General features: G+C 38.0%; 3 protein-coding genes and 1 non-coding gene across 5 annotated transcripts; 1 reads left to right on the forward strand and 3 right to left on the reverse strand.

Moving 5' to 3' along the window:
* Positions 1-336: 336 nt before the first annotated feature.
* Positions 337-552, reverse strand: LOC114158075 (small nucleolar RNA U3). The gene has a single exon (XR_003598328.1). It is a non-coding gene; the product is annotated as a small nucleolar RNA U3 (small nucleolar RNA).
* A 1,968-nt stretch (positions 553-2,520) lies between these two features.
* trmt10b (tRNA methyltransferase 10B) lies at positions 2,521-7,707 on the forward strand. The gene is made up of 8 exons (XM_028038168.1): positions 2,521-2,997; positions 3,775-3,883; positions 3,968-4,101; positions 4,402-4,554; positions 4,649-4,727; positions 5,829-5,896; positions 6,036-6,159; positions 6,252-7,707. The coding sequence occupies exons 1-8, from the start codon at positions 2,797-2,799 to the stop codon at positions 6,380-6,382; spliced, it is 999 nt and encodes a 332-aa protein (XP_027893969.1). The 5' UTR covers positions 2,521-2,796; the 3' UTR covers positions 6,383-7,707.
* A 668-nt stretch (positions 7,708-8,375) lies between these two features.
* On the reverse strand, positions 8,376-11,372 carry cxcl19 (chemokine (C-X-C motif) ligand 19). The gene is made up of 3 exons (XM_028038176.1): positions 11,232-11,372; positions 9,605-9,740; positions 8,376-8,808 (listed from the first exon to the last, which is right to left on the reverse strand). Exons 1-3 carry the CDS (start codon positions 11,281-11,283, stop codon positions 8,682-8,684), a joined length of 315 nt encoding a protein of 104 aa, XP_027893977.1. The 5' UTR covers positions 11,284-11,372; the 3' UTR covers positions 8,376-8,681.
* Positions 11,373-17,709: 6,337 nt separating this feature from the next.
* On the reverse strand, positions 17,710-19,432 carry LOC114157298 (growth-regulated alpha protein-like). Of its 2 annotated transcripts, XM_028038173.1 has the most exons (6): positions 19,213-19,432; positions 19,006-19,114; positions 18,825-18,914; positions 18,510-18,612; positions 18,248-18,326; positions 17,710-18,061 (listed from the first exon to the last, which is right to left on the reverse strand). In XM_028038173.1, the coding sequence occupies exons 1-6, from the start codon at positions 19,271-19,273 to the stop codon at positions 18,048-18,050; spliced, it is 456 nt and encodes a 151-aa protein (XP_027893974.1). In that variant the 5' UTR covers positions 19,274-19,432; the 3' UTR covers positions 17,710-18,047. The 2 variants fall into 2 exon arrangements, with proteins under 2 accessions (XP_027893974.1, XP_027893975.1); XM_028038174.1 differs by lacking the exon at positions 18,248-18,326 and having other exon boundaries at positions 18,506-18,612; positions 19,213-19,424.
* Between the last annotated feature and the right edge of the window lie 2,321 nt (positions 19,433-21,753).

The raw sequence follows: 21,753 nt of genomic DNA on the forward strand, positions 1-21,753 counted from the left end.
TAAATGCAAAAATAATTACCAAATTTCTATCGATTGCACTTATTAATTGTATCATTTTAATTGAATGAAAATAGCTGTTGACCTGAAAGCAGACCACCGTTCATTACCAAGAACAGTTCCGACTAACTGGAGCGATTCCTACCGCTAACTGTTCAAAGGAATCAAATCGCGACTGAACGACACAACAACGAGTTGTTTTCTTTACACCGGTACCTGCAGCTTTTTTTTCCAAGTGACCCGGTTTTAAGCTAGTTTTCCACCGTTTCGTCGCGGACCGCACTTTGAAAGCGACATTTTGTTAGAATTATTTGTTTATTCTATTTAACCATCAGCACAACCACTCTGATCATACTTCCGCCCTCGCTGTTTCCAAGGAAACAGTGAACGGTCATCAAAAGTGAAGAGCCCATGAACTCAATCATCACTCTGCACCCGCTTCGCGCTCAAGCAGAAGTATCACCAACTCATCATCGTGGTTAGCGAGACCATACAAATTAGAATCACATTTCTCAAGTCAAAAACTATAGAAATGATCCCTGAAAGTATAGTCTTAACTCCTCTCTGCTCCTCCCCACGCTTTAGTACTCACGTCCTGCCCTTCTCAGTGACGGTGCACACAACACGTTTCGCTCTCTACATGCCGTTAAAGTACAACTAACACACATAGCAATATCAACTTCTAAATAGTTAAATATACATAATTGTAATTGTAATATTACAATTTTTTACGTATCCTGCAGCACGTTGTAATGAGCGTTTAGTAAAATATATTTCACATCTCAATTTCCAAACATTGTGTTACATATAACACACAACATTACTCAGAAATGACTGCTGTTTTAAAATTACAACCCATACAAACATAAAAAAGACGTCTAAACTCTACTGTATTACCCACAATGCATTGTGGTTTTGTATCCAGGCTGCGTCGATGGGACACAATCGCTACATTTACAAAATAATATATGGTATAAAAATAATGTTAAAATCATTCGCTTGGATGAAAAGCTACAGTGGCCACTGACAAACTGGCGAGCGGTAGAAAGATTGTACAATAAAACATAAATTTAAGACTGAAGCTCACGAGTGCGTCGATTTTAGTTACCGACTAAAAATGATGACAAGAGAAATAGTTCCTACCAGCACAAGAGTGACAGATCAGATTTAAAATCATATTTTGAACTGTATTAATTGTATTAATGATATTCCAAATGTCCGAATTCAATCTATAAATTGTGTCCTTTGCAATTTACTCCACAAAGAGGTACGTTTGCCAATTCTGGTTGGGAGCAGAAAACAATTTAACCTTTTTGGGCTTACTCTAGCTAATTTGACGTCATACATCAGGCTTGAATAAAAGGAAACATGTATCTAGCCAAAAACAACAACAACAAAAAACATGAATCTAGCCTTAGCCCGCCATAAAACGTACACATTGTAAAATGCCTGTTCAAGTTTGGGTGTTTAGTCAATTTAATCTATCTCCAAATTCGAAAGTGATGTAAAACGCTGTGTAAAACAATTTAATAATTACTATTAATGATAATTTCAAACCTGAACAGGGTTAGCAATGCTAAAATGCTATAGCCACTACGTCCAATTTAAAATTTCCTTTCAAGTTAGGTTTCCTGCTTTTAGCAGCTAGTTGATTAATATTAACGTTTTATAAAATAATTCATATAATTTAATTTAAATGTAAACGTATACTCACAAAATAATGTTTCCATGCAGATTCGCACTTTACAAGGAGGGCAGAACTGTACTGAGAAAAGTTACGTTCACGGACCTTCGAAATTTTGTGCGTCATTTTGGCAAGTTGTTCAACGGCTATTCTTTGGAAACGATTTAGCAACTTTATGCGTATGAGTTTAGTGAAGAGGGTGTAGTTAACTAAATACCAAAAATATTAATATAGCATCAGTATGGAGAAATATTTCTGCCATAATCCAAGACCACGCATTTTCAGTCTGAAAGCAGGATTTCATGTGTGCTCTTGGTTTATGGCAGAAAAATTCCTCCATACAGAAACATTTTATTAATAGACAGAGCTGATTGATGTTTACAATGTCAAACATCAATCAGCCTGTCTTCCATTACAATTTAATAGTCAATTATCATTTTCAACAACTCAGTGAATAAGTTTTGCCAATTAAAGTTAAACACTGGTTTGACTGAAACAAATATTGCATTTAATTTTACCCTACTAATTTAATTTAATTTAATTTAATTTAATTTAATTTAATTTAATTTTATTTTATTTTATTTTATTTTATTTTATTTTATTTTATTTTATTTTATTTTATTTTATTTAAGCACTCATTGCCCCCTTCTGGTGAATCAGCGCAAATGAAACGTTCCTGTTCAAAGGGACACAACTATATTTGTATTTCTTTCTAACTTCACTACTTTGTACATAAAAAACACAAGTCATATAAGTTAATAAAGTAATCGGTACTTTATTCTTATTTTATCGACACTCTTCGTTTCTGTTTACTGTGACGTCACTCACCGGAAATCTCACGTGCTCGTAACCAGGAAGTAAGTCCCCTGAAAACAGGCATGGTGTCCCATGCAGTTCTAGTCTTTGCTTTCGTTGCTAACATTTGTTGTTGTGTCAACGTGTTACAGTTTGGGGTTTGACATAAGTGCAAAATATTAACAATAGCAGCGATCTCTTGTAATAAACTCCCGTTATGTGTGACGATAACAACACAAGTCAGACTTTCACTGCAAACCCAGACACTTGTCTTGATCATCTACTCCAACCCCAACGTGATATTTGCTGGGAAACAACAGATGTTTGGAGATTTCCCGTTAAAAACAAGGTATTCTTTTCTGCCAGAGATGTCTCTGGGGCTGAGTGAGAAGCAACATGTTTCGTCAGAAACGTGTGAGGCGGATCCGGATGGGGTTTCGGAGCTCATGGATCTGCTGCGCATGGATCTGGATCCTGATGGAGAGCAAAGGAAAGCTGAGGGAGGCGAAGCACCGTGTTCTGTAAGTAGCACAGATGAAGAGCATCTTTCAAAAAATCCGCAAGTTGACATTTAGGTGAGGTTGTCTTTAAAATTCAGTCAGTTTTTGCGGTGATCTAAATGTGTTTGACCAACTTCGCACCCACTAATATCCTTGATAAGAGATTATTAAGCAGAATGATCAGACTCGTATAAATACAAAGTAAGTAGTCTTATTATCTTAATAAAATAAGATGATTTTATGATTAAAAAACATATTTATGTTGCACAAAAAGATTAGCCGACTTCACTTTATTATTATGACAAACACATTATCTCCATTAACCCAGCAGTTTTTGTTTTGTTTTTAATATAACAATCTAAAACCAACCCTAACTCTGGAGATAATTACCTTAAATATACACATATTTCAGAATAACTATTTTTTATTATTATGTACATTTAAAACATTATCTTAAACAGTGTAATTAATCCTGTCTGCTTTCCTGAAAAGCATCAAAGTATTAACACAATATAAAGTTTCATGGATATCAGATTTTTCCTTAATGGTTTTTTAACATTTTATTCTTTGATTAGCTTATTGAAAACTGGATTTTTTTCTTTTTATTTGATTAGAGCCCAATTTCTGTTAATTACTGTGTCTTAAAAATTTAATATCTCCATAGAGTGCCATGTAAAAACCCTTGACGTCCTTAATGTCTTTGGGATTTCATGAGATAAACTGACACAAAACAGCCAATGAATGTGAAATGAAGTGTTTCTGGCTTATTTTTATGGGTTTTTTCTGTTTTATGAGCAGAAGAACGTACTGAGGAAGCAGCGACACTGGGAGAGGCAGCTGGCTGCGAAGAAGAGCAAACGCAAAGAAGAGAAACAGAAGAGGAGGTTGAACCGCGCGCAGGCATCAGGTGAAGACCGAGGAGAATCGACAAACGCTGAGGATCATAACCTGATTCGTCGACTTCTTATGATCCTTTGTTCTGTTCATAAAGGTGGTGACAAGGAAGCCGTGCAGTTCACCAAGCGAGTCATGAAGGCGATCACCAACGAGCGTCTAGCAGAGGCTCGCTCCACCGGTCAGAAACTTTGCGTGGACCTCAGCATGACAGACTGCATGTCTGACAAGGTGATGATCTTCTGTCCGGAGACAAATCCTGCAGAAGCAGAGTCGATTGCATTAACTGTTGTGAAAAAGTTTACTTTTAGGAGTATAAATATTAAATGATTGATAATTAGATCTGTTACTCAGTACTCAAGTAGACTTTTTACCAAATACTATTTTACTCTTACTTTAGTCATTTCTTTCTAACGTTTTACTTTTACTTGAGTGAAAGTACGTTGAAGTAGCGCTACTCTTACCTGTGCTTTGCCGTCCTCCGTGTCGAAGTGAACGTAAGAAAGAAAAGCGGACTTCCTTCTCGCTCAGGAGATAAGCCGGCTGGCGGGCCAGTTGAGGCGGCTGTACGGGTCGAACAAGAAGGCGACTCGGCCGTTTCATCTGTTCCTGACGGAGCTGAGAGAGGACAGCCGACTCTACCGGGAGTGTGTTCGAATGAACGACGGCTTCCTCGGCTACGCGGTGATTCGATCGGTCTCCGATTATCCTCTTATCAAAAAGAGTCAGAAAAGTCGCCTCGATCTCACTCACTTTTTCTTATGTCTGTTTAATGTAGATGGAAATAACAGAGGAAAGCTGTTTGGACCTGTTCCCTTCAGAATCTGTCGTTTATCTCACCCCAGATGCCCAAGAAGGTCTGGTCATTTTTATTTGTTTCTTTAATTCAATTAAAAAAGTGAAACTGATATATTATGTATATTCATTACATGCGGATAACAAAGAGTTCAATTGTCAAATGTCTATTGATTTAGCTATTTAGGACTTATCCCAGTTGTTTGTGCTACGTTCTCTACCACTTTTTTCTTCCACTTAACTTTCCATTAGTGTGCTTGACACACCCAGCTTCTTCCACTGACTCTTGGGTCTCACCCTCCTTGTGAATTATGTCATATAACTTTGTAGATCATAACATGGTCATCATAACACACCATCATTGCAAAGATAAAAAATGATCAGTCTTTACATTAGCTGTAAACTATAATCATCAAAATGAAGACAAATAAACAGATTATACCCCTCTATGAAAGAATAATAAATCTATATAAAATGTGAGCTCCATATTGGAATTGAATCACTAAAATAAATTAACTTTTCAATTATATTCAAAACTGTAATTGCACCAGTATTGCTATTCTTCCATGTAAACATTACTAACTTTTTTTGAAGTTCAAGTCCTTTGACTTGTAGATTTTGTAAAGCATATTTTGTCCACTAGAGGGAGCAATTAGCCTGATTGTTTCTCGCCTTTTGAAGACCTAAAGGGTCACAATTAAATATATAACCACGTTTTAAATAGCTATTTAGACACATGTGATATTTTAGATACAATTGGAAATGAATCTAATAAATAAAAAATACATTCTAATTACTTAAATGTTTCCATTATTTATTACATTTTCAAATGACTAAATGGGAAAATGACTATTTAAAAGTTTTGTTTGTTGCATTCTTAAAGAAAATACGATCATTTAAGTATTTATTCCTCATTTTATCATCAAATTTTCTTGTGTTTCAATACAAGATTGATTAACTTAATGTCACACTCCATATGGCTGGGATTCGAACCCAGAACCTTCTCGCTGCAACGCAACAGCGAATATTTCTAGCAATTTTATTTGAACTGTCTCACATACAAATGTTAAGTAAAAATAAATTAAAGGTCAGTGTAATGATAGCGACATTAAATGTTGGAAGAAATACTGCTTATGCCCACGATGTTTTGTCATTGATCACAGCTTTGCAGACAGTGGACGCTGACAAAGTGTACGTCCTCGGTGGTCTGGTGGACGAAAGCATCCAGAAGGTAAAATCAGCAGATTTAAAAATAGAAACCAGCTCAGAGTTTGATGCTTTCATGAGCCCAGCGCCTTCACCGTTTGCTCTGTCTGACAAATAAATAAATAACTGAGTTAGTTGTCTGCTTCGTGGGCTCTCTGCTGCAGAAGCTGAGCCTTTCCAGAGCCGCGGAGCTGAGCGTCCGCACCGCCAGGCTCCCTGTGGACGAGTACATGGCGAAGAAAAACAACGCAAAGAACTTCCACTCCAAGATCCTCGCCGTTAATCAAGGCAAGCCGCAGCGTCCGTCTGTGAGAGATTTTTAAAAATGTTGTTTTTAAAACTCCTTTCTTTATTTTGAAAATTGTCTCCTTTGTCCACAGTGTTCGACATCTTGGTAATGTTCTCGGAGACCGGCAGCTGGACGCAGGCGCTGCAGACGTGGTTTCCTGCAGGAAAGGGTTACGTCATCTCACCGGAAAACTCAACATGTTTTCCTGTTGAGGAGCAATGAACGAATTAATGCGTTATTAGTTTTTTTTTTTATGGACAATAAGCTGCAAAGACTCCTAATATTGCCTGGTACACTACGGTGTATTTATGTTTTATGCTACGTGGCACCAAACAATTAAATCTAAAGCTTTGGAGAGAAAACATGCAGAAAATCTGATTACAAACATAAAGTTGTTTGTTGTCGTACTAAAGTGTTCAGTCAATATTACAAATAGGAAAAATGATCAATTGAAGCACTTTATTTTGTTCACATACTTTTAAAAATGATTCATTTATCCATCCATCTTCTATTCCGCTTTATCCGCTTTAGCCGTGGGATTATTTATTACTACTGCCAAAATTTACAATGACCTCTTTGTGCCCTGCGAAATGTTTCTGTTGGCATTACCTCTCCCTGCACTTTGATTGTTTTCCTTGGAAAAATGTCGAATGAATTCTCAGTGTTATTCTGAGAGAGAGAGAGAAAAAAAAGAGTCTGATGGAAATGAGTCAAATGCCCAAACATGCTACCACAAAAAAAAAACAAAAAAACAAAACATTTCATTCTTTGTTTTCTGCCTGTGAAAAGATAAACCGTGGAAAATGAGCGTGTGGGACAAATGGGGGAAAGAAAATGTCAGAAACAATCTGTGACGCCTTACCTGCAAGACAATCTCAGGTCAGCTGAGGAACACGAATGCATCTCTGAGCAGCAGAGAAACTTCCTCAAATTCAGTTTTGTTTGTCTAAATGTCGGCTTAGAGCTTAAAGCATCTCAAGTTTTTCTCTCCCAACTGATGGTGAAGAAAAAGCAGGAGACCCTGAAAGCGTCTTTTAACTTACAGATTTTATAATAGAAATGAGACAATCAGGAATAACACACCGTTTTTTTTCTGGTACAGAAGGTAAGAACATAAGCACACTTGCTAATGTATTTATTTATTTTTGACTTTCTTTGAATGAAAAAATAGTTATATTTTCAGTTTATTTGAAGCTTTCTGGGCGATTGGCAGGGGAGTCAGTTACATTCAGTATGAGTTTGATGCGTTAAATTCACATCATTTGTCAAAAATAAAACTGCTTTGAAGCAGAAACAAGTCTTGCTACTCTCCACTGACGTTGTTTACATGAGCAATGCCAAATTCTCAGTGCCTCCTTTTTCTTTTTCTCTTTCTTTATCTGCTGTTCTGTCGCAATGAGCGTATTCCTAGGAACACGACCGGTTCCAGAAAGTCCCCACCGTCTGTCCATTTGTTACCGGAGCATAGTGGGAGGGACGCGGGTCATGAAATATGTCATAAAATGCAAAGCCGTCAAGCAATAAATGATGTTTTTTAGCAACCTTTCTGATTATGGTCCAAGAGTGGGAGAGTTACAAGATAAAATAACTGTGGTTGAGTTTCACTCAGTCAGAAAGAAAATACTTTTCCGCTGACATTCAGTTTCTAAGTCAGAGGTTTTTCATTATCTTTTATTATAAAAATCCAACATGGCTGCCTCAAGCTAAGATGTGCGATTGTTGCACAGATTTTCTTAAATTGATTTTAAAAAACTCAAAAGTCTCACGTAAAGTAAATATGTTTAAGGAGCTCCTTAAACTAATTTGAGGATCTGAAACACAATTTTGTGTATTATTGTTTATTAGCTTATTACTATAGAGCTACTGTAATTTTAAGTCATGATATGAAAGAAGTATATGTCTAAGAAAGACAAAAATATTTCCCTGCAATAATAATGAAAACCCCCTACACCCAGGCTGTGTTCGAGCAAGTAAACGTTGAGTTAAAGTTCAAAGCATTCAAATGTGAGACCTTTAGCTCAGATTTGGATAAAAATGATTCTTAAATGTTCAGTGATGTTATGGTTTCATCATCCAATTCAATCAAGTCTATGAAACCCAACCTAAGCGCTAGAGCCGATGGCTGGAGCTCGAGAAATACGCCTAATAAACCTCCTGCTCCACGTTTTAACAATGTGCTAAACGGCGACATGATTTACAAAGAAAGGCGCAACACTTAATACAAGAAGCAACACTTTATTAAAGCCTCACATAAAAAAAATCAATTCACAGCACAATTTCTCTCACCTAAGCTGCACTGATTTATTGCTACTGGGTCAGAGTCTCATGTTACAAAGCTACATATTTGCTACATACGACGTTTGTGTACAAAACGTTATTTAAAAAAGTGAAATACGGAAACATCTTAAGAGTTAAAATTATATGTAAAACAGTGGAGATAAGAAAATGATGTAATGAAACAGGAATGTAGTATCATGGCTCAGGTATCAGATGAATCGCTTTGAGGTGTGCAGAATAATCCTCATGCCGTCTTCTTGGGAGCGGCTTTCTGCTTCTGGGTCTGTCTCTCCAGGACAAACTGGACCAGCTTCTTCACCCAGGCGGACTGAGGGTTGAGACACACCTTCTCCCCGCTCACCAGTCCGGCTCTGGCCAACAGAATAAGAGCAGAGTTATTCTAAGGTCAAATTCATGAATGAGGCAAATCTAAAAAAACAAAACAAAACAACGCCCACTCCAAATGAGTGGAGTGGCTGGAAAACACCTACGTCGTGTGGAGAGATTTACATACACCTTATCTGCTCCACCTGTGCGGATTTTACGAGTGACTCAGCAGATGTCTCACATTTACGGTGTTTTCATAAAACATGAATTCCTTTCAACTGTTTGTGCATATCTTTATCAGGGGAGCCAATTGGCATTAAGCTTTACCGTCAAATAATCATATTAATGTCTCTTAATGTTGACCAAAAATACCATTTGAGTGGCATATTTACAGGCAAATAGTTAATAGACATGCAAACATAAGTAGAATGATCTTTTTGAGATCAATGGCTCTACTTTGTATTTTACTATGTTGTTTTTATTTTTTAATTTTGAACCAGTATGGAAGCTGAGAACAGCAATACTCTTATATTGTTCTTATCATGATAATAATAATAATATTCCTTCACTTGGTAGAATCTGCCTGAATCAGATTTAAAAAAAAAAAGAAACATAACTGTGTTTTAAATAGAATATGTGCCTAACTGTATTTAAAACAAATCAAGTTGGATTTGTTTGTTTGCATATAAAGACAAAGACTCTTTATATGCAAATCTAAACTTATATAATGTTCATAAGATGAATTTAAAAATGATTTGTAACAACGATCTAGTTTAAATTAAATCTATCTGAGCTGCAGCACTGACACGTAAAACCAAGCTTTTTTTTAAATTCACTCACATGACTTCTGTTTCGGCGCAGTTGGGCCCCTCGGGGACCAGCTTGATGCTCTTCAGGTTCTCTGCAGGGATGATCCTGGACTCGACCTGCAGGCACCTGCAGTGCGGGTTGAGGTCCCTGCTTATGGGCGGCATTCCTGTCAGAAAACAGAAAACAGAGTTTTGGTAAAACACGCAGGCCTGCTGAGTCTTATTTTCAGTCGTGTTCAACTAGCTACGGGTCCTGGGAGAGGTCATAAATCTCAACATCTTGTGATACCTTGCAGAACTAAATAAAAAAAAAAAATCGGCTAAAGAATAATTGATACCTCTGATTTTTTTCCCCACATTTTGACATGTTATAAATACAAACTGTCAGGTGTTATATTATTTATGTTACTCCTAAAATAAAAGAGTAACACAAAAGCTGAAATAATGAAATGATGCATGGTTTGGATTTTTTTTTTTTTACATAAAAAATAGAAAACATGATGTATTCAGTTCCTAGAGCTTACAGTTACAGTCTCTCTACCAGCTTTTCACATCTACAGACATTTTTGCCTTTTTGTTGCAAAGTATCTCAGACTCAGTCAAATTGGATGGAAAGTGACAATTTCCAAGACTCGCTACAGCTTCTGCTTTGGATTTGCTTCTGTACTTTGACTGGGCCATTTTCATATATGAATACCCTTTGATCTAGACCAGAACATCTTCCTCTACATGTTTTTTTCCCCCCACAAATGGAGCTCTCCTTACTCCTCTTCCACAAACACCTAATCTACAGAGATGTTTCTGGTTGTAAAATGACAAAATGTGGAGATTTAGACGCTGAGAGTTTGTTTTTCCTTCTGCTGCACATCTAGCAAGACCTAAATAAACTCCCAATTCATAAATCAAATCTTGACAACTCCCGCTTTTACCAGCATGTTTCATCACACCCAGCTGCTTGTGAAATTAAACCGCCCTGCTTCCTCTTTTGGTCCTTCCGCTGCCTTCCTGATGTTTTACAACTCGGACATTAAAATGTACAATGCAAGAAACACAGTTCCACATTCCCCATAAACGCAGGCGAGTTTTCCTCAGCAGTTTCACACACACACTCATGACGGGATGTGACTCAGAAGCACAAAGGTCATGTTTGCACGAAGGTGATCTGAAGGTTGGAATGGAGTTTTATTTGAAATTGTCTTTTTAATCGCAAACACTTTATGTGAATTTTTTTTGTGCATAATTTTTTTAAGCGCATAAAATTCTTAATTTAGTGTTTTTAAACTCATTTGTGCAGAATATACATCTCACAACCCAACAAACTAGAACTAAAATCGTCTTCTGCCACCTTCACTTAAAGAAAAAGGTTATATATGGACAATGATTTTAAACCATTAATAATGGCATAAGTCATTTTTTGCCAACAAAAAAAGTTAAAAGGTGACATAAGGTTTCCGATTCCTTCTTAAACTCTCAAATATTTATAGCAAAAGCATCAGAGTGTTTCTATCTTGGATCCTAAAAAGCACAATATTTATGGAGGTAAATACCTCTTCTAGTAGACGTTCATCTTACAATAACAAAACACGTCCAGCTGCTTGCTTCCCCCTGAAAAATCGTCCCGTTTCTGGACGTTACGTCAGCGTTTCCGCGTCTCTTACCGTCAGCGAGCACCAGCAGGGCCGCCAGCACAATCACGATGCAGAGCTTCATCTTGTTCCACCAGCTGCTTGTTGAGATCTTTGCCAAAGAACAGAACCAAAGAAAACACTTGTCTACTGAAACCCTGCCTTGGTACTCAATATTTATACACACGGGGGGTCATGTGCTCATCTCCAAATTCAAACAATACCCAGAGTGGTGCATATGTGCGGTTTCACTTTGGTGTGTTCACATGTGCAGCAGCAGGCAGTCATGGGACGGTGGGTTCAGGGAACGACCAAAGGGCCCCGCTGAGGTTAGGACACGACTCGCCTCTGTCCCGCAGCCACAGAAATGAGTCAGACAGATTTAGCGTGTTGTTGTGTGCGAACCCACAGCAGCTTCTTTTCCTCTTATCTGCTTGTTGTGGGTCTGCAGACGAATCCAGTCGACCGCCGACGTCTGTTTCCAGAAGGCGGCGTGATCATCAGATCCAGTTTTGTAAACAGTTTTTGTTTATCTGACAAATGAATGAAACTGAGGCGTGGTTGTTGGTATGTGTTTCTTCTCTGGGGGTTTCTTCCAATATTGCACAAATAGTGCAGTAAACTAAGTGACCTTATGGCTAGTGTTAGTTTCTTTTTGTTGTTGCTGAATGATTTTGTTTCTTTTTTTTTTATTGCATCGCTTCTTTCTTCAAGGAATTTTAACTAAAGTAATTGACTTAAAATGAGCACTATTCTGTTTTTCCAAAGCATTTTTCAGCACCTGAATGAAGTTTCAGGCATCTTCAATCAAATTGAACTTTTACTGTCTTAAATTCAGTTAAAAATGTCTCACTCATTTACTGGTATTTTATTAACCTTTAAGTTAGGGCAGCGTGATCTGAAGCAGAGGTGGACTTAGAATTTTATTGCAATATTTTGTGGTACTACTGTGATAACTATAATATTATTTTAAAAACTATTTATTACTTATAAGCTCAGCAAATACAAATATTGGTTTTGAAACACATTCACGCCTGAATTAGGTTCCTTCAGGACTCAATTTAGTTGATAAAATGTGACTGATGCCACTAAACTGTCCATATTTAATAATATTTCAGAGTTTACTGGTGTTTATTGGTGCTCTTGCGAAACAAAACACAGACCATACTGTCAGTTTTCTTTATATTTAACACCAATAACTGACAAACTAACTAACTTAAACTTATTATGACAACAAATCAAAATTCTTATTTCTGATGAGAATTTTTTTCACGATAAATTATAGACCATACGATAAACGCCCACCCCTAATTAGGCATCATGATCTAAAAGAGAAGATAAGAATGACAACGAGCGAAGATAAAGTGAAATGCAAAAAGTTCTTCAAATTTTATAGTATTAGATTAAGAGATCTGAGCTTTTTATTATTATTCAGGTGCAACATTTGTGAAAATGCTGCACTGTAAGGTGAAATAGACTGATATGTAATGGTAAAGTACGTGGATGAAAAATGCTTTGCTTGCAGGTACGAAACATAAATAGGAAGGAAAGAAATGACGATGCATTGATAAACAATTATATATAAATCAACAAAGGGGTGAACTGACCCAAAGTCTCTGCTAGACATTACAGACCAGCAGTAGATCATATTAAATAACTTTTAGGTTGTCCAAGTGCCCCCCCTTATGTGGGCAGAAATTACTATTTCATTCCATAGAAGATCTAAAATTAAAAAATCCAAACTTAAAGAGAGAGAAATAGTAAAGAAATGGATTGCTGCGCCTTGTGTAGCCCTCTACTTGACTGTCCTCACAGAAAAGGCTCCATGGTTTGTCTCCTACAAGCAAAGCTCTATAATCATTTGTGAAAATAAATCTCAGAGGCCACCAAGGAGTCGGCATCCGCCAACATAGCAGTGGAGTTGTGGCTTTTATTTCAGTCTGTGGTGCTTTAGCTTTAACTTTAGCATTACTGTGACGATGGAGTGACAGGCTGGTTTTAGGACGACTAAACTGGTAAACTGTCTGCAGCTGCGCTTCAAATGAAATACAGTTTCTGGAAATGTTTGGAAAAATATCACAAATCAGATTATTATTAAGCAGTTTCGGCTGATAAGATGAACATCTCTCAGGTTCTCTGATTTTTTTCATTCTTTTTAAAGACTTTTAGATGCTGTTCATCTGCTGGAGATGTGTTTTTCGGCATGCGACATGTTGTCATCCACTTGTTTATTATCATGTTTTTTTAGTTTTTTATTATCACTTACAGACATGCTGCCGTGGTCAGGTTTGAGAACTGGACTGAACCCCCCCCTAGTTGAGCTGCACGATATTGGAAACAAAACTGACATTTAAATTTTTCTATCCTTGCGGGATATATTGAGATATATTACTACATGATAACAAAACAGAGAAATTTTCACTGGAAAATTCCTCCTGCACTCCTGTCATCCTGTTGACAGTCACCCTGCACTCATCTTACATCATTTTGAGAATGTTACATATCGTTGCATATTATTGTAGCGTTGATAAATATTGCGATGAAAATACCAGTTACATATACGCCTATATTTTTTCTTTCCTCCCTCTCTCATGTGTGCTTCCATCACTCCGTGACCGCTAGCATTTTGGGCAACAAAGTTAAGAAGCCAGCGTAAACTCTTAACTTTGGGACTCCGTCCAACTGGCTAAGTGAAAAAGTTTATAACTCTTGGAATATATTAGCCAGCAGTTATTGGACTCCAAATGTTTTAATATTGTGCCCACTGATATTGCGACGGTGATTGTGCGGCCCTACCCTAAATATACAACCCCAGTGTGAAGCATGGTGGTGGCAGCATCATGCTGTGCTCTTCATCTGAAAACCTGTGGAACTATGGGGGAAGTTTGAGTATAACATGTCTGCAATCATCATTTATATATATATATAAATAGAAGACACAGACATAGTTTTACTTTTATTTATTTAAAGAAATTGACAATTTATCATCTCTTATTGACATTTAGTCAATATTTCTGATCCTAGTTCTCATTACTGGTGAAGAATTTAGGTGTTACACATTTAACTGATGCCCTACACAGACATTTTTATTATGAGGAGGACCCTGCCGAAGCAGACAGACAGAGGGATAAATCGTCAGACAGGGAAACCGCGTCCAGCCTCAGCGGTAAAGGCTGTTATGATCGCCGCGGTTTCACCTAAGCAGCGTCGCTCCCTCATGATTACGCACGTGTCCTTCAGCAGGACCAAAAGGAGGAACCAAAGTGGCTAAAAAAATTAAATAAATAAAAAAGATAATAATAATAATAAAAAAAACCCTCCTCAACACCACATGACTGCAAGGAAATAATGACTCAGCAAAATTACTCACCACCTACTGAGAAACAAAATAAGATTTGAATGTCCACTGGCTCAGATTGGTCATAAATCTGTGTAGAAACACAAGAATAATCTACAAACTGAACTAAACTGAACCGAAGTTAAACATGGATGATGAAATCAAATAAGCTGTCAGAGATTAAACGTAAGTCATCTCCTTTGGACAAACTGAATCTTGAGTTAAAGATGTTGACACTTTCGGGCCTCAGGTCTCTGTGACGTCAGTCGGGATCTGGCAGCTGTTGGGAGGTGGAAGAGCCGGTTCTTCTGTGGTGGCAAAATCCAAGTGTTTCCATCCACTGCTCAGGTGAGGCTCTGATACTCCGACAGAGCCAAACCTACCTCCATGCTTTCATCACTTTCCCACTTGATTGATTGCAATACTCCGTGGGCTTGTCTAAATGAAACGGTTCAGTTCGGAGAAACTCAGACGTGACAAGTCTTTACTGGTTTCCCCATTTTTAAAGGGGCAGCAGCAGCGTTTCTGTTGACTTCATAAAGGCACAAATATGAATAAAAATAATAATAAACTACTCAATAAAAATACGGTGATTTTGAAAAAAAACACAAAAGTTTTTGATGAAACGTATTTGCACTATCATGTATCAAAATTAGTATAATTTGCAAAATTGCAGTGGAATTTCTTTTTGTGCCACACGTGTCACGTGATCAACAACCGGATGTTACCACCGGCGGAAAAGACAAAGAAGACGACAGGAAGTAGTAGAAGGTTGATGAAACACAGCATGTCTTTTATCGCCTGAACAAACTTATTCACATGTGATTTTAATTGCGTTTCTTATTTAATGGAAACACCGCGATTGAGAATTTGCAGAACATTTGTAACGGAAATGCAGCTATTGTTGGCAGCGACGCCACCCTGGTGGAGAGACAAAACCAAGTTGGTGAGAATGAAGCATGAAGTGGAAACAATATGTTTACTGATAATTAAGGACATTGACAAAACAATTGTTGAAAATGTGTTAATTGGCCTTTTGTTGTGGCTACACCAAACCTTTGCACTCAGCTTAAGTATTTTAAATCTCTAAAAACAGATTCTAATAGAGAGGCTCACATTTTCTCTAACATGTAACATTTACTAATTTCTCAGTTCATGTGAATTCAGATAAGTGTGCTTAATAGCTCAGCGATGTTGCAATGATAATGTGAGCGAGCTTTCACGGTATATCATTAGCAAACTGCTGCAGGGTGATAATTATAGTTATTCTGCTTGGCCTGTTTTTCTTTTTACTTGTTTTAACCCACATGTCACAAAAACAGCTTTCTCTGCTCTATATTGTGTACAAGTTTCAATAACACTCTAATATTTTGTGCTTTAGTTGCTGATTCTTTTAAATGTTCAGTCTACTGATCTGGTTTTAAATATTTCGGCTTCCTTTAGTACAACAGTCCGGAAAACGTCTCAGATGAAGGGCCAGTTTGGGAAATACAAGACGATACTTTACTGCAGGAGTTTTCAAACTTTTCATGTCAAAGCAACCCAGGACGTCCAAAAACAAAATTCTTCAAATGTACAACGTGTAGTTTTAAAAAAATTATCATTATTTACTATATTTTGTAATTTTTTTCTTCATGTTAAATTTAAAGTACAGAGTAATAAACAGGAATGTGTCTTTTTCTGAAAAATAAAATAAAGCAGGTTGTTCCATCAGGCTCCAATTATTCACAAAATAGATTTAAAAACAAAAAGGAAAGACAGATAGCAGCCCATATTTTAGCGTTTGATGCACATCTGCAACAAAACCTAAAATATGTCACAAAAGGATCTCAGAAATATATTTTCTGGACTGGCTTTGAATTGAACAATTCATTTTTTTCGACAAACATTTTTTTTAGGTTCGTGTGTTCAGATTTAGAAGTCTCTGTTCATTTCTTACTCTTCACTACAACACCAACACCAACGTATCCATTCTCAGTTTTCTCTGCTTTGCTTTTCTACGCTTTTGCTTTGCACTCCTCTGTCGTCTCCAAGCAATGTTTTTTATGTTCGTCTGCAGAAAACCGGACAAATCCGACATCACATGGAGCCGGATGGGAACGATTTGCCGTTTTCGAAACTTCTGCTGTATTGAAGACGATTTGGCACGCCACCTATTCCCAGAGACACGGTGGCGTCTGTGAGAGCCGGTAGCTTTAGCTCTCTGCCAGCTTTCTTCTCACATTTTTTTATTTTCTTGATTTATTCTAGGCACTGTTTGCCAAATAAATGTGTGTCGTTTTGGGTGCATGTTCAACGCTGCAGTTAAGGCAGCACTTGGTCTTTTTTTAAAATTTGCTGCATTTCATCCAACGGTATTTTATATACTGTCCACTGCGTCTACGTGCTCGTCCAGCGGGAGGAGAGATTTGTGCGGTCACCGACTTGACTGCAAGTCAGTTGGGTTTCATTTGGCAGAAAACCTTTTAAACAAGTGTAATTTTCAGCCACGGTCGACTGCAACTTGCAGCTAACCGAAGTGTACGTGTTACGCCGTGAAACTGTGTATATGATTTGAGTGAACTGACTACATGTTTCTGTAGACAAACCGCATCTGGTGCCTGCAGGGCGGCGTTTGTTATGAATCAGTTGTAACGGCAGAGTGAGTCAAAGTGCAAATCTCCTGGGATGTGTGATTGGCAGGAGCAGTTTCTACAGTTTCATTAACTTCTCCACCTGTCTTTCTTTCTTTCTCTCCTCTCCACAGGTTGCCAGCTCCTCTTTTTAAAATAGAATAAATCTTCTGGGCTTCACTACAGTTTAGAGAAAATGAGCTTTTATAAAATGGGTTGGAACTGGATCTGGCATTTGTTGTCATTCAGCAACTCAGTTCTGAGGAACTGAACTGAGTTGCATTATAATGCGATCCAACCATTCACTTCCAGTTGGTATTGCACAGTAAAGTAATGCTTCTTAAAGATAGCTGATACAAACATACATACAATAAAAGGTCATTTTTTTGTGATATTTGAGGAAAATGATTTCATGTTAAGCGTTCAGATTCAGATTGTGATGTTTTGACCCAACTCTGTTCATGTACTCTGGGGTTTGCACTTGTCTCTGCAGGTGAGTTTGCAATATTAAGGCTTTGGATTAATGCAGCCTCAAACTCAAGACAAACCGCCAAGAAGACAATTTTTGTGTTTCTATCAACTGTTGTTTATTATAAAATATGTTTCCATTCGTGGCATCATAGAGAAGTGAGTTTGAATAGATAAAAAAAACATACATATTTAAATACTTCAAATTATACAAATAAATGTTGACAATCATCAACCATAGTTCACAAATTACATCCATGAATTTAAATTATCGACTAATTAAATTATATCACATTAAAATACATCACACAAAGGAATTGACAGATTTGAAAGTCAAGTTGTGCTAAAACGTTATGACAACTAAAACTTGTCTTTTCACTGTTTCAGGTCTTTGCTGAGTTGATAATCTGAATGTGGTGCATTTAAAACAAATTACAGAGATGTTGATATTTCTGCTACTGGTGTTGCTGCTGCTGCTACTGGTGGTGATGTTGCTGCTACGGGTGTTGCTGCTGGTGTTGCTGCTGTTGATGTTGCCGCTGCTGCTACTGGTGTTGCTGCTGCTGCTACTGGTGGTGATGTTGCTGCTACGGGTGTTGCTGCTGGTGTTGCTGCTGTTGATGTTGCCGCTGCTGCTACTGGTGGTGATGTTGCTGCTACGGGTGTTGCTGCTGTTGATGTTGCTGCTGCTGCTACTGGTGGTGATGTTGCTGCTACGGGTGTTGCTGCTGGTGTTGCTGCTGTTGATGTTGCCGCTGCTGCTACTGGTGTTGCTGCTGCTGCTACTGGTGTTGCTGCTGCTGCTACTGGTGGTGATGTTGCTGCTACGGGTGTTGCTGCTGGTGTTGCTGCTGTTGATGTTGCCGCTGCTGCTACTGGTGTTGCTGCTGCTGTTGCTGATGTTGTTGCTGCTGATGTTATGATTGCTGCAGTAGTTGTGGTTGCTGCAGTAGTTGCTTTTGTGTTGACGCTGCTCGTCTGCTTAGCCTTTGCCTGCCTGTGAAGGAAACAGATCAGAGTCAATCACTTTGAATTCATTCAAGTGTTTTTACAAAATATTAAACTGATTTAACAGATCAGAGATTTTACATTTAGTTAAAACTGCTGTTTGTCTCAGATATGTCTGTTTGTGCACACTGATGTTTATGCCTGTCTAATGTTCAGAGCATCATAGAGACGCTACATTTATATAAAAACAATCTCACTTACATTTCTTTTGCTTCCAGGATTCTGATGATGTCTTGAGCCTGACGTCCCGCTGGGTCAAGACAGAGCTGGGTTTTATCTTTCAGGATGACACTGCAAGAGATGGAAAAAACATTTAAATAAAACAAATTCAATCAACGCTCAGAGGTCATTCTAATCACTGTTCGCTCTTGAAGATACTTACATCACTTCCTGTTGGCTGCAGGATGGAACAGGTTTATACACTTTCGCATCAGCGATGAGATGGGTCCTTACTGCAGAAATCGTTTTTATACACTTACACCTCATAATACCTGCGAGAACAAATGACAGCATAAATTAAGATGTGGTTTTAATTAGGAATATTTTTAATCACAGGTTTCATGACTGTAGAATATTTTTGCACACTTACTGGCTGAGGAGCAGATGGTGATGCAGGCCAGAAGAACGATGCACCGGATCCCAGAGTTCATCCTTACTTCAAGTTGTGAAGATCAGTCGTTTCTCCTGCAGTGATTTTCTCCTCTTTGACGTGAAGCGTTCTTCACTCCAGAGTCTGTCTGACTGTGCAGCATCATCAGCTTCTTCTTTTATACGCTCACACGAAGGTGAAAACCTGCCAGGTGAGTCTTCTTAGGAACTGAACCCAAAAACACTTTCACTGCCCCCGTGTCGTTTTCCTCTGAATCTGGAGGAGCAGACTTCCGACACGTCACAAAACAATCCGGTCGTGTTGGAACTCGGCCGCCTTCGAGGCATTTTCTCTGTGGGTGTTGAAAGCCAACAGAGCCTCATCTGCAGGTTAGAGAAGACAGATAACTCTCTAAACCTTCATAGTGGCGGTCGGAAATATGTTTATTGGCACTGATTGAGTTGTAAAGAACATTAATCAACGGTTTCCTGTTCTGCAATATGAACCCTAAACTTGCAAACACAGATATAATGGAAAGGTTTAGACTGAAGTATATTCAAGTGTTAGAATGGCCCAATCAAAGCCCAGGCCTGAATTGAAATGGATGTTAATTGAGACTCTTTGAAAAGAAGAAGTGAAGAAACTTTCAGTCCCCAGATTTGCAAAGCTGGTAGAATCAAACCCCAAAAGACATTCAGTTGTAGTTACAGCAAATGTTTCCACTCTAAAACCATTTTCCAGTTTCTTTTCAGTTTACAGTTTAAAGTTAGTTTGTGTTGTTTTATCACACAAATCCCAAATCGTAGGAACATCTAGAGATCAAGAAAAGCAGTCTCAGCTTCAATCTTTGTTTTCCATTCTAGTTCATCGTCACTACAGAAGCGATCGTGTGTTATACTTCCCTACATCTTCTGATGAGTAAATAGTTCTTCTTTTTTGACATTTTGACTGCAGCAGTTCACACACACAATGCTGCCACCTCTTGGCTCACTATCCCTCTGAATGCTGCACAATCTCAGCTCTTCGTGGTTCGGTTGCAAATCACAGTTTCCTGATCCACCTTCAGAATTAATCAGAGAACTAGATCAAAACCGAGACGCTGTCAGATTTTCTTGCTGTCCTGATCTGACCTTTTTCTCTACTTCTTCGCCTGCGAGACTCTGGCACGCTGCCACCAGATGAATCATTATTCTCCTCAACATTAACAGAGCCTGAGACCTGGAATCCAGATGACGGCAACGCTTTCCGAGAGTGGAGATGTGCTGCAACCTGTCACAGCTGGAAAACAGCCAAGTACTCAGTCACTTTATGACTGTTATTGTAATAGAAGTAAATACAAAAACAGATTTCATGGTCGCTTTATTCAACCTTATGTGTGTCATCCTTTTCTAAAAGTGTGGCAACAGTAATGTGGCAAGAGCAGAGATTTATTTATTTATTTATTTATTTTTACAGCAAGAGCAGCGAGAGAACCAATGAAGATCCATGAGGGATTCCAAAATATCTTAATCAGGTACTAAGTGGTAGACACCCAGGTACTAGTGTGTGTGTGTGTGTGGGGTGTGTGTGTGTTTTGGAAAGGAAGAGGATTCACACCATTATTCTAAAACAGACCACCCACTGGCTGCATTACCTTGCTATGCGCTCCAACTGTTGAAAAACAAATTGTGTTGCAGTTGGACTAAGGGTCAAACATGAACATTTGGGAAATATATTCATTTTGACATCAGTCAAAATTTGACACATTTTCTAGTAATTTCACTGCAGAGGCCCGATAATGACGTTCTGAACGTCGAACCCTTCAGAGGAACTGGTTTGAGGTTCAGTTCACACAGAACTGTGAGAACTGAACCTCATGTCCTTTTGTAAACATTAAACACCCCCCGCACTATAGCTGCTGCGGTTCTGTCGTTTCCCTCAGACAGGCAGGAGGTATTTCTCCAAATGATTCACAAACATCTCCATTTGACCCGGTAAGTCCAACTAACACATATCAGCCTGAAACGAAGATACGTGACCTTTAACCTGACGCTGAACATGTTCCTCCTGAGTGTGAGGGGAAACGGCTTCATGTCATTCACTCTGTTTCACTGCCCTCATTAAAACTGTTACCTACCATCAAAATGACTTTCCTCGATCTGTTCCTCTTAGATTTTGTCTTTTTTCCCTAAACAGTTTTTCAATCAGACACCTGACTAAATACAAAAATACTGTTTTCAAGTAATGTTTTTATTCATTTAAAACGCTGTCCAAAACAATCTAGACCTCGACATGGACAGAATTATTAAAATCACACACGTTTAACAGTTTTTAGAAACACGAATGGTTTGATTAAGATAAAGATGAAGCAATCAAACAGCTCTGGAAAAAATTAAGAGACGACTTAAAATGATTTTATGTGATTTTATCTGTGATTTGACTCTTTATAGATTTATGTTTGAGTAAAATGAACTTTGCACTTTTATTCTATGAACTACTGACAATGTGTCTCTGAAATTCCAAGCAGAAATTTAGTTTTTATTTGCAGAAAATGAGAAATGG

The sequence above is a fragment of the Xiphophorus couchianus genome, chromosome 14 (genome assembly GCF_001444195.1).
Source record: "Xiphophorus couchianus chromosome 14, X_couchianus-1.0, whole genome shotgun sequence".
NCBI lineage: Eukaryota > Metazoa > Chordata > Actinopteri > Cyprinodontiformes > Poeciliidae > Xiphophorus > Xiphophorus couchianus.